The sequence below is a fragment of the Oncorhynchus kisutch genome, linkage group LG14 (genome assembly GCF_002021735.2).
Source record: "Oncorhynchus kisutch isolate 150728-3 linkage group LG14, Okis_V2, whole genome shotgun sequence".
Taxonomy (NCBI): domain Eukaryota; kingdom Metazoa; phylum Chordata; class Actinopteri; order Salmoniformes; family Salmonidae; genus Oncorhynchus; species Oncorhynchus kisutch.
In genome coordinates this window covers 11047554-11060298 of record NC_034187.2, presented here as the reverse complement: position 1 = coordinate 11060298, position 12745 = coordinate 11047554, and the positions used below count along the sequence as shown (strand labels likewise).

General features: G+C 42.9%; 1 protein-coding gene across 2 annotated transcripts; it reads left to right on the top strand.

The window, feature by feature from the left end:
* The first annotated feature begins 46 nt into the window (after positions 1–46).
* LOC109904310 (F-box only protein 30) lies at positions 47–12646 on the top strand. Of its 2 annotated transcripts, none has more exons than XR_004202672.1 (4): positions 47–300; positions 2925–5127; positions 5584–7850; positions 7939–10364. XR_004202672.1 is itself a non-coding variant. In XM_020501558.2 (4 exons), exons 2-4 carry the CDS (start codon positions 2983–2985, stop codon positions 12236–12238), a joined length of 2349 nt encoding a protein of 782 aa, XP_020357147.1. In that variant the 5' UTR covers positions 76–300; positions 2925–2982; the 3' UTR covers positions 12239–12646. The 2 variants fall into 2 exon arrangements, 1 of the variants encoding a protein (XP_020357147.1); XM_020501558.2 differs by lacking the exon at positions 7939–10364 and adding an exon at positions 12230–12646 and having other exon boundaries at positions 76–300; positions 5584–5778.
* The last annotated feature ends 99 nt before the right edge of the window (positions 12647–12745 follow it).

Sequence of the window (12745 nt, the reverse complement as noted above, 5' to 3'; positions counted from 1 at the left end):
ATTTTTTGTGAGATGTAATATCGTGAGGTTATTCCCCATCTATTTCAGGCGCACGTCTCCAGCCAAACTTCTCTACATGATGACGTAATCAACTAGCGCCACTTGTAGCAGCTATCCAAAGATGAGCTAGTTTGCTTTTTACAACACAGCGACTGGAGTCGAAAGACACGACGTGATTATTTGTAACTGTCTAACAGCTACAACATTGCCGAACTAGTTAATTGTGTGTAGCTGGTGTTGTTGCCGAATATAAAGACAAGACTCATTTGCTGTGTCGTTTTTTTTTCTTTTTTCTTACGGGTAAGCCAACTTTGCCAAGTAACAGTAACCAGCTAATTTAGCGATCTAGCTATAGTACTCGTTTAGCTAGTTAACGTTAGTTAATTTTCAAACTGCTTATTACCTGTAATTAAATCACATGGGTGTTTGTTAGCCGCTAGCTAGCAATGCTAATTTGAGGCTAAAGTAGACTTACAAATGGGAACTGGCGGGTGTTGCTAGTCTAGACATCGTTATTTTCTATTTGAAGCCGCTAAGCCAGACATACCACTTGCCATGCAGTGGCATGCTTGGCTGGCTATCATTTTAACTGCATCATTGTGATCATCTAGCCAATTGGCTTGCTACCATGTTTAGTTACATATTTGTTAGCAATAGAACCACAGTAGCTCTCAAACTCTAGGCAGCATTCTGCGTTCTCAGCGATTAGCTTCGCCCACGAATGGCTAATAATGCGAAGTACAGTCTCGATGCTGTGTTTTAACGTTTAGAAACGTTAATAGTCATGGCTTTCATCACCGATAAGGAATCTTTCAAATAAAACAGATACAATTTCTGTCGCAGTAATGCACAGATCCATACAGCTGTAGGGTGGACTTCCTGAGGTACATTTACACACAGGTGTTCAGAGTAGGCTAATTAGCACAGGTGATGTCTTCTGTCTGTTTTCTGTATATAAGGTCTGTAACATGGATATATGGCCTTGTGGGAACTCTAACCCTATCAAGGTGTGTATCAATTAAACTTTTTATTTCATGATTTCTCGCTGATATGAAAGATAAGGTCCTTTAAATGCTTCCAATAACGTAGCGCAAGCGACGTGTGTTAATGTTCAGATTGAGCGTCGGGACTCTTTAAACTCCCCCATACAGATGACGTCTTTTCCCAGTAAAATACTACTTGAGTTAAAAGTATTTGGTTTTAAATATGCTTAAATATCAGAAGTAAACATCCTTAAACATTCCTTGTAGTAACTAAACCAGACAGCACCATTATTTTATTTATTTTTATTTTTATTTAAGGATAGCCAGTGGCACATTCCAAAACTCGGCATAATTTACAAACGAAGAAGCGTGTGTTTAGTGAGTCCGCCAGATCAGAGGCAGTAGGGATGACCAGGGATGTTCTCTTGATAAGTGTGTCAATTAGACCTGCTAAGCATTCAAAATGTAACTAGTACTTTTGGTTGTCAGGGAAAATGTATGTTATTTTCTTTAGGAATGTAGTGAAGTAAAATATAAATAGTATAGTACCCCCAAAAAACGACTTAAAACTTCTCTAGGGTACGATGCAATAGTCCAGACGGGAGAGGACAAGTGCCTGGATTAAGACCTGCGCCACTTCTTGTGTGAGGTAGGGTTGTACTCTACAGATGTTGTAGAGCATGAACCTGCAGGAGGGAGTCACTGCTTTGATGCTGGCAGAGAACGACAGGGTGTTGTCCGAGGTCACGCCAAGGTTCTTTGCACTCTGGGAGGGCAACACTGTGGAGTTGTCAACTGTGATGGATAGGTCTTTGAGCGGGCAGGCGTTCCCTGGGAGGAAGAGCAGCTCTCTCTTGTTGAGCTTGAGGTGGTGGGCCGACATCCAGGTTGAGATATATACCAGGCATGCAGAAGACACGTGTTGCACCTGGGTGTCAGAAAGTTCTGGACACTTGTAGAATCTATGCCAAGGTGCATTGAAGCTGTTCTGCGGGCAACAACCTATTAAGACACTATTCTAGTGTTTCTTTTATTTTGGCAGTTACCTGTATATGTCCAATAATAATTGCAAACACATCTCTAGTATTTTATATTTTCATTACACGCCACTTTCATGGATGACCAGATATTCCAAAATGGAATCCTATCCTGCTGTTGTATTTATAGTCATTCAAGGCCTGTCAAGCCATCCACGCCCAGCAGTGCAACGTTTCTCCTTAGACTGTCATGGTTGGGCCAACAGTTGCTTATAATAATCTTCAAACTTTGTCATTATCAAGCTATGAGCAGGCTAGTGAGGCCAAAGATGGTGAATAAATGAAGATGTCCCACTCTGAACCTTTTACAGTTGGAAAGAAAATGTTGCAGTTCCTGTCTGCTTAAGTGGCTCTCCCATATGCACCAATGCAATAACAGCTGGTTCTGATCTGCTTAGTTCATTGACTGTATATGAACCAGAAAAGAGAGCACGTGAGATGTCTCGCTTCCTCTTCTGTCTCTGGTGAGACCACTGAACTGGCCTCTGCTTCGTACAGCCTCACCTTGGGGTCAAAGGTCATGAACCCCGTGGTACTTTAGGTTATATTCTAGAACTGGTGTGACTGTGTACTGCAACCCAAGATGGGTGTCGTGAAATGTCATGCAGCAGCGGAAGAGATTTAGTAAACAGAAACCGTCTGAGACGGCAGCAGGGAGCAGGCGCTATGCAAGCCTTTTAAAGGCACGAGACTCCATTGCCACATGTTCCGTGGCTAGAGAGCCGGTCAGTGGGATAATGTAACAGGACAGGATGTTTCTAGCAACTGGGACATGGCCTGGTTGGTTTTTCTATTCATAAACTGACTGTGTTTGAACTTGATTTTGTCTATTTTAATTAGACCTAAATTGTCCAATTTAATAAATGTTTTTAATCATGTTTTTTTTCTCCCCTCATTATTGCAGGCCACATCACCCCTAACCCCGCACACCCTTTTAAATCCAGAATTTCAACACAACAAAGATGGAGGAGCTCCATGCCCACTGCCTGAACTGTGTGAACCGGAGGTGTATGATTCGCACAGAGACTGGTATGTCCTGTGATCTCATTGGCTGTCCTCTTGTCTGTGGGGCAGTCTTCCACTCCTGTAAAGAGGAGGAGCATCATTTACTATGCCCATTTGAAAGAGTGCCTTGCCTCAACACTGGATTTGGGTGCCCTTTCACTATCCCCCGGATTAAGATGGCTAAACACCTTGAGACGTGCCCGGCCAGTGTGGTGTGTTGCACCATGGAGTGGAACCGTTGGCCTGTGAGCTATTCAGACAGGAAGTCCTATGAGCATTTGAGCAATGTTGAAGTGGTGGAGCAGCTAGACATGGCCCTGGCTCTGCAAGATCAGAGGATGCTACTGGAGTCTCTTAGAGTCACCACCAACACGTCAAAGAACAGATCTAGTAAATCGGCTGAGGAAACGTGTTACAAGATCGCTGATGTAATGTCAAGTGTACAAGAGACTGACATTAGTAATGGAGTGGTTGAAATGGATGAGGCTGCTGCTTTGACTAATGGAGTGGTTGAAATGGAAGATGATGATGAGTCTTATAGTGAGGTACACAAAATAAAGTTAGCAGCTACCTTGGCCGTCCTCAGAACTGCCAAGGACATAGACTTGATCAGTGTAAATGTTGAGAACGGTGAGAGAGAAGGGTTTCTCCATAGGGGAGAGGACAATGATAATCATAATGATTTGAAGAATGTAGAGATGAAGGCAAGTGGCACAGAGTCGGGCTGTGAGCTCGGAGCAGTGGGCGGAGTCGGAGTGGACTGTGGATTTGGAACAGACGGGCAGGGAGACGAGAGCTATTGGATAGAGTCTCCAGAGGAAGTGGAGAAGGACCATGTGATGGGTCTTGCTGAGGTGGGTTGTCCTCCTCTCAGTAATGGTTTCAACCATGCAGGAGACAACCAAAATCGCTTGAGACAGCGTGAGTGGATGGATCTGAGCAGATCTCCACCCAGACGCTCTGAAGTCAACAGGTTTTCAGACTTCAGGCTGGTGATGCCTTATCTCTCCATGCCTAATATAGTAGCACCCCTGGAGACCTCTGGGCCCCACCCTCCACCACTACCCATCCACCTGCCTCTTCCCATGCCTCTCCCTAATCTGGAGCCCTACAACATGCTCCAGCATCTGCCCTTGGAGATAGAAGACAGGTGGCTGGAGAGGAAACTTCAGAACCTCCAGGTGCTCAGAGGGATGAGTGTGTTTACATTTAACGGGCGCAGGGCTCTGATGTCTGACCCCTATCTGTTCAGAGCCAAAATGGAGGACAAGTCCGTGGACACCTCAGACCTGGAGGTAACTGACGATCCATTGGGGCTCCATGGAATCGACCTGATCACGGCAGCACTGCTCTTCTGTCTGGGGGACTCCCCTGGGGGCCGCAGCATCTCAGACAGCAGGTTTGTAGACGGCTACCACGTCGACTTTGGTACCCAGACCTTCTCCTTCCCCTCGGCTATACTGGCCACTAACACCATGGTGGGGGATATCGCCTCAGCGTCGGCCTGTGATCACGCCAGCCCTCAGCTCTCCAACCCCAGCCCCTTCCACTCTCTCCGGCTGGACCTGGTTCTGGAGTGCGTGGCCCGTTACCAGACCAAGCAGCGCACCATGTTCACCTTCGTGTGTGGACAGCTGTTCCGCAGGGACGAGTTCTCTTCGCATTTCAAAAACGTTCACGGGGACATCCACGCCGGCCTGAATGGCTGGCTGGAGCACCGCTGTCCCCTGGCCTACTACGGCTGCACCTATTCCCAGAGACGCTTCTGTCCCTCTGTTCAGGGCTCCAGGATCATCCATGACAGACACCTGGGCTCATTTGGGGTACGGCCCGACATGCCTCCCCAGTACGGCGATAAACCCCTCCCCAGGAATGCCTGTCGGTTCGGGTCCACCTGCGACCACCTGAGCTCCTTGCCCTTTGAGCTGCAACAGTATGTGGCCAGTTTCCTGGATGGCTTCAGCCTGTGCCAGTTTTCCAGGGTCTCTCGGACAATGAGGGATGTTTGTGGCAGTTTACTGCAGTCCAGAGGCATGGTGGTGCTGCTCTGGGAGAACACACGAAGGCCTGATGGGTCATCCTCATGGCAGATCCAAAACAAGGTTAGTCACTTACTGTGTATGCATGTGCATTAACATCTGTATCCAGGCTGTATCACAACCAGCCGTGATTGGGTGTCCCGTAGGGCAGCACACAATTAGGCCAGCGTCATCAGGTGTAGGCCGTCATTGTAAATAAGAATTTGTTCTTAACTGACTTGCCTAGTTAAATAAATGCTCAATTGAATTTTATCTAGTGTAATTTTCCCATAAATCTATGATCCATGGAATGGTACGACGGTCTGAGATGTGTGGGGATCTCAAGTTAGGATTCACACCTATTTGCTGACCATTGAATGCAGGTTGTCCTGTCTCAACAAAATTGTCAATTAGATTAAAGGCTTGGCATTGCAAAAGGACAAACACAAGCAGGAATACAGTATGACATATAGTATATCAACGGCTTTATCGTTATTGGATGAGAACTCATTTGTTTATAATATTCTGTTTGTGAACCAGGTGTGGCGATTTAGCACAGCCTTCGGTACAGTGAAGGAGTGGAAGTTTGCCAACATCACCAGTATGGCCGACCATCTGAAGAAGTGCAAGTTTAACACCATCACCGGTCGGGACGAGGCCATCCCTCTGCCCTGCATGTGCTTATCCAGAGAGCTCACCAAAGAGGGACGCTCACTGCGCTCAGTCCTCAAGCCGGTATTATGAATAACTCTATAAAAGGGTTAGAGTCCATGGGGTATGTCTAAAATGGTACCCTATTAAAAGTAGTGCACTATGTAAGCTTTAGGGTACTATTATGGACGTAGCTCATTTCAATCAATTCAGTAAGTTCTTACAGACGTACTCCCAGGATCCACTGAATTGAAATGCACTCCAACCCTGCTCTATGATAAGCAAATACAAAATGCTGCTATCGTTCTCTTCCGGTCTTGACAGGAAAAAAACGGAATTGTTTTCAACCTATTTGATATGCATACACACGGAGTGGACAAAACCTGCTCTTTCCATGACTGACTGACCAGGTGAATCCAGACGAAAGCTATGATCCCTTATTGATGTCACCTGTTAAATCCTCTTCAATCAGTGTAGATGAAGGGGAGGAGACAGGTGAAAGAAGGATTTTTAAGCCTTGAGACATGGATTGTGCATGTGTGCCATTCAGAGGGTGAAAGGGGCAAGACAAAAGATTAAAGTGCCTTTGAATGGGGTATGGTAGTAGGTGCCAGGCGCACCAGTATGATTGTGTCAAGAACTGCAACGCTGCTGAGTGTTTCATGCTCAACAGTTTCCTGTGCGTATCAATAATGGTCCACTACCCAAAGGACATCCAGCCAACTTGACACAACTGTGGGAAGCATTGGAGTCAACATTGGCCAGCATCCCTGTGGAACACTTTTGACACGTTGTAGAGTCCATGTCCCGATGAATTGACTGTTCTTGGGGGCGGCACAACGCAACTCAATATTATGAAGGTGTTCTTAATGTTTTGTGCACTGTATATATTCTTGTTACCAATGTACTGAATAGATTATTTAACTTTTACATACTCTGTCAATGTGTAAATAAAACATATTTTTGACATTACATTTTCTATTTTTATAAGATAACGCAGTTCGTACTGTGCCGCATTGACAACAAAATAAAATGGAGCCTTAACTTATGATAAAGACTTGATTTCTGGTCATGGGAGGGATCTGATGGGGATATTTTAATGAGTAGATTTCTCATTGTCCCCCGGCTAGAGCGATTTACAACGTCTTGCACGGTTTTATATACTTAGGGTGATCATGATTTTTGTTGAGTTTGAGTCAGCGGATCATGCCATTACTTTTGAGTCAGCGGATCATGCCATTTACTTTTGAGTCGGCGGATCGTGCCATTTACTTTTGAGTCGGCGGATCGTGCCATTTACTTTTGAGTCGGCGGATCGTGCCATTTACTTTTGAGTCGGCGGATCGTGCCATTTACTTTTGAGTCGGCGGATCGTGCCATTTACTTTTGAGTCGGCGGATCGTGCCATCTACTTTTGAGTCGGCGGATCATGCCATTTACTTTTGAGTCGGCGGATCATGCCATTTACTTTTGAGTCGGCGGATCATGCCATTTACTTTTGAGTCGGCGGATCATGCCATTTACTTTTGAGTCGGCGGATCATGCCATTTACTTTTGAGTCGGCGGATCATGCCATTTACTTTTGAGTCGGCGGATCATGCCATTTACTTTTGAGTCGGCGGATCATGCCATTTACTTTTGAGTCAGCGGATCATGTTAACATATTGTCAGTGTAGCTATTTAATGCCGGGATTCAATCCGATCACGCTTGTAGACAACGCAGATTTTAAAGGTAAACTTTGCAGATGTCAGCTCAATATTTGAAATGACCTTTTAAATATAGGTCAGAATGAATCCCGGTCTAACTCAACCTCCATCAGTATCAGGCTGGACAACAATGTTGGCTGTTTGAGTTAAGGGTGATTGGTTGTCTTTCTGTATCCAATCTCCTGTTCCTCATTTGAGAACAATGTTACTTCTGTGAAAACCATTTGTGTGAATACTTGTTATAGATCAGTGACTCCTGCAGGTCCGGGAACGTTGGCATTACGTTCTGATCATTTAGAGTTGATTAGTATGGAAACTGATCATCATTCAATCATGGGCATGTCTATAAGTTATCATATTAGTGTTTTTATCTTTGTATTTTCCTCTTGGCTCTACGTAGTCACTGTGTTCAGAAGTTGCCTGCTGTGTCTCGGGGTTTGTAAAACATGGTTGCCTTCCAAATGGCACCCTATGAACTATATAGTGTTCTAATTTTGACGCTCTGGGGTCAACAGTAGTGCACTGTATATAGATTAGGGTGCCATTTGGGTAGTTGCCATGAAACTGCATCAATAGTGCTGGCCATTACTTGTATTGTATTGCCTGATTGACACTATAGGGCCGAGCCAAACCGGACTCTGTAGTGTGAATCTGGTTTATGTGTAAAAGATGCACTAATCTATCTACCAGTCTTCACATGGAACAGTCACTTTGTTGTCATGGTTATAGAGTGTGGTTAGTTCTAGGACTGATACACCGTACAGTATTACTGATGTGTTTTATTACAGTGTTGGTACTGACACATTCAATTCCATGTCCTCAAAAGATTGATAACCTACACATCATTTGACATGATTTTCTCCGGTTTGAATATTAGTTGAAAATATGTTTGGGTTTGGAAGTGGAGTGCAATATTTAATCAGTCTTAAAGATGGTGTTAATGAAATTAAGGCCTGGATTCAATCCGATCGCAGGTTGAAGAAAATGTGGCTTTAAAAGACAATCTTCCAGTGTTTACGGAGATCACATTCACAGTAAACACTGTATAATTCGGGTTCAATTGGAAATGCCCTTTTAAATGACTCTTTGTCGGCGAAGCACAATCGAATTGAATCCCGCCTTAATTCATGGGTTTAAGATTGGGTTGTAACGGCTTTGGATCTTAAGGGCACAGTTTGCATCTGTTCTTTTTAAAAAGGAAGTACATATTTATTTTACTTCAAGTTCTTCTCTGAATCCCTGTACTGTTTGTTCTTCCCTGTGTGTTTTATTACATTTTGGGGGGAAAGACAAACGTTGCATTAGGATGAACCGCCCCGGATGGATAGTTTGAAACATTTTGATATGGTGAAATAATCCACGCTTGTTTGGTTTGATACACATTTTGTACGTGTTTAGTATTCTTCCATTCAACACTTTTTTTTTAATGGGAGTTTTTTACTATTTGGTGTAGTTCAGGATGTTAACATGCCACCAATATTACATAGACCACTCAAAGGTAAAGGTCTTCGTGGGTCCACCTGAATAACCGGGACATGAACTTGTCTAAAATTCAAACTTTTCCTTGGGGTCTGGGTCGGGTCCTGTTCGATTGGTCATTGGGTCTCGGGTCAATTTAACTACAGCTGATAGATCCGAATGGACACAACCACGGCTCTGCATAGAAAAAAACATTTCTTAAAAACATATTCTAAAACATATTTATTTTATGCTAATACGGTGAATTTATTGATTTATAGAAGGCCTAGACAACATACAGTATAAAGACCTATTCGTTAACCAGAAGTGCAACTTAGCTGATCACTTGGGTCCAATCAGGTCTGTTCTAGTATTGGTCTAGGTCTGGTTGTTCTCAGGTCTGATTTTAACCTATTGATCATCCCCACATTATATCTTGGGCCCAGATCTGTTTGATGCTTAGACAAGTCCGATGGTCATTGATGACCAATGACTAGGAGTTGGCAAAACAGCACAAGCACAAACAGATCTGGGACCAGGCTAGACATGTTTCTGCTCGAGTCAGATTTATTTCTTCTTTTTTTTCTGCATGTGAGTGAAGAGATTAACCGTCATTCTTAAAAACATGATTTATCCATAAAATGCCAGGTTATTTTTCACACTACAATAACCTTTGTAGCGGTTGTGTGTGTGCCTCTATACAATGGGATGATCTGTATTTGACTACATTTGATGGTAGTATTTGCAACAATGAAATGACAGCTTTAAATAAGAGGCTACATTTCTGTAGTGTTAAATGAAAATTTTACAATAAACCGCATTGTAATCTGGCAGTGTACTTTAGTTTGAAACTTTTCTTCAACAATTTGTTATAAAGAGGTGATTATTTATGTATTGCCCAGTTTACTAAACTCTAGTTAAATAACACATTGTTGAAAAAAGGTTTGAGATTAAATCATACTGCCAGATTACAATTCAGTTTATGGTACACTTTGCACTTAAAGCTGGAATCCTTACTTGAAACAATAACAAAGGGTCAAAAGCAGAGGGGTGAACCTGGAGAAATGTAACCACTCTCAGATTAATAGACAGATCTATGGATGCAAGGACTGCCCATCCATGGTATCAAAATGATAGTTTTAACCATGTTTTGAGGCTATACAGTGTTTGTTTACATTTCTATTGTTTACAAACACTTGAGTATAAAACAAGCTTATATTTGGGGTTCTAATGGGGAACGACTGCTGAACTAAGTTCATGAGGCATTTATAAGTTGTATTCTTCAAGAATCAATGGGTATCATTAAAAATTGATGTAGCATCTAAGGATTCTAGCTTTAACGCGTTACTTAACGCTATGCGAAAACGTTTTCCCGCGTGTCTTACTGTTTTACATGTTTTGTTCAGTTTGTTTTAGCGGCCCTGGTGTAAAAAGCTCCTTCACATTACTGTGTATCATCAACAGCATTTTCATCACCAATAAAAGTTGTTCTTTACTTGCTACCACATGGTTTAAATATCTTCTACGAGAACAGCATCATGTTGACTGATGGTCGAGTCTCAGCTGCTAAAGGTGTGCGGGAGACTGGAGGAGGTTGGGCCTCTATCGGTGAGGTCTTGTAGCAGGGTCTCCATCGGTGAGGTCTGGTAGCAGGGTCTCCATCGGTGAGGTCTGGTAGCAGGGTCTCCATCGGTGAGGTCTGGTAGCAGGGTCTCCATCGGTGAGGTCTGGTAGCAGAGTCTCCTTTCCTGCGGAAGTAGGAACATCTTTAGAAACCGGAACTGAGCTATAAAAAGGTCAAACAATAATGGAATAGAACCAAATAAAAATAAAAATGACCAAAAAAAGACTAAACAGACAATATGACAATCACTGACTGGCATTCAAACTGTGGCCAACAATGTTTTGCTCACAGACCTCCCCCATATCCATCTGTACATATTAGACTGGGAGGGTGTTGCTATCTCTGTACAGAGAACTGAGAAGACAACTCTGGTTCCATTAGCTTTACCTTATCAGCAGAGGAAACTTTGGAAACCACCTTGGACATGACAGGATGTCCTGGAGACTCTATGAGTAACAAATGCAAAAAAATAAAGTGAAATATGAAGAGATGTCTCACTGCACAATCAATGGGCGTATCTCTACTGCTGTAATCCAACCAAAACATCTCTGGGGAGAGATATTGTAGTGTATAGTAGTTACATTTCTCAATAAATCTTACAAAACAGAAATAAACTAATTTAAGTGAATCATTGGCTCCTGAAAGCAACTCCAAACTGGTTCCTCTCCCAAGCTTGTTGTTCAGAGTATCCATGAAGAGTCTGATTTGCTTGCGAAGGGAACCTATACATACTTTTGACCTCTCGAGGGCACTATAACTCCAATAACACTGATCCAACTGGATTGTTATGCAAATCAGAATTTTCTGATAGACAATCGCCATATGCCCCTCCCCCCCATCAATCAATTAGTGGTAATATTTGTATTTTCTTTCATTGGTGAATACACTTCATTATCTTTGAATGACTTCAAGGGAACGTCAAGGGAAATAAATGCACTATGCTCTTGTAAAATATTGTAATTGATAATATACACAGAGTGTACAAAACATCAGGAACCCCCTCTCTCTTTTGTCCTCAGAACAGCCTCAATTCGTGGGGACATGAACTCCAATGTGTCAAAAGTGTTCCACAGGGATGCCGGCCCATGTTTATCCCAATTCTTCCCACAGTTGTGTCAAGTTGGCTGGATGTCCTTTGGGTGGTGGACCATTCTTGATGCACATGGGAAACTGTTGTGTGTGAAAAACCCAGCAGCGTTGAAGGTCTTGACACAAACCGGTGCGCCTGGCACCTACTACCACACCCCGTTCAAAGGCATTTAAATATTTTGTCTTGCCCATTCACCCTCTGAATGACACACATACACAATCCATTTCTCAATTGTCTCAAGGCTTAAAAATCCTTCTTTCACCTGTCTCCTCCCCTTCATCTACACTGATTGAAGAGGATTTAACAGGTGACATCAATAAGGGATCATAGCTTTCGTCTGGATTCACCTGGTCAGTCAGTCATGGAAAGAGCAGGTTTCCATGACTGGTCAGTAGGTTATGGAAAGAGCAGTGTTCCTAATGTTTTGTATACTCAGTGTATTTAGCAGATCTTATCTTTTAAGTTATAATTACAAGTATAAACTTCCGCCATACAAATCCAAAACCATTATCAGTGATTTTGATAAGTCAGGTGCACCGTGATCTCTTGCCTGTAGATATTTACCCTACTGTACCTTTCAAATATTGAATTATTATACTATCAACTACCCTAGCTGGATTGAAATAGCTCAACATGCTCACTTCTCTTGGATACAGGGAAACTGATTGGCTCCAACAAAGGATGGGCACATCCAATAAGAAATGGTCACAAGGTGCACTTCCACCAATAAGTGCACAAGGACAAGGGATTGTTCTAATTCCTTTGTCACAAGGAGAGAAGGCTGTGACCGCCTGGACTGAACTGCACGATGAATCAATGACTGTGGATAGATGATTAACAGTAATGAAATATGGTTAGTTGTTGAATTTATGAATCAAGTTGGTCTCCACACACCATTCTATTCCTATCCCAACAAAACAGAACTATAGAAATGCACTGTTTTTAACAGAATCTGGATGCAACCCCCCCATTTTATAGCAGCATGTCTCCCTAGCAACCATTTCCTATAGCAGGATGTCGGGGGACAAATGACATATAGGAAATCTAATAACGTTCTAGTGAAAGACTTCCCTTTGTCTCAGAACAGAGCCCTTCAGAGTAAACATGTTTAAATACACATTGAGATTGATATAAATATTCAATACAATAGAAGAATAACATCCATTTAAGAC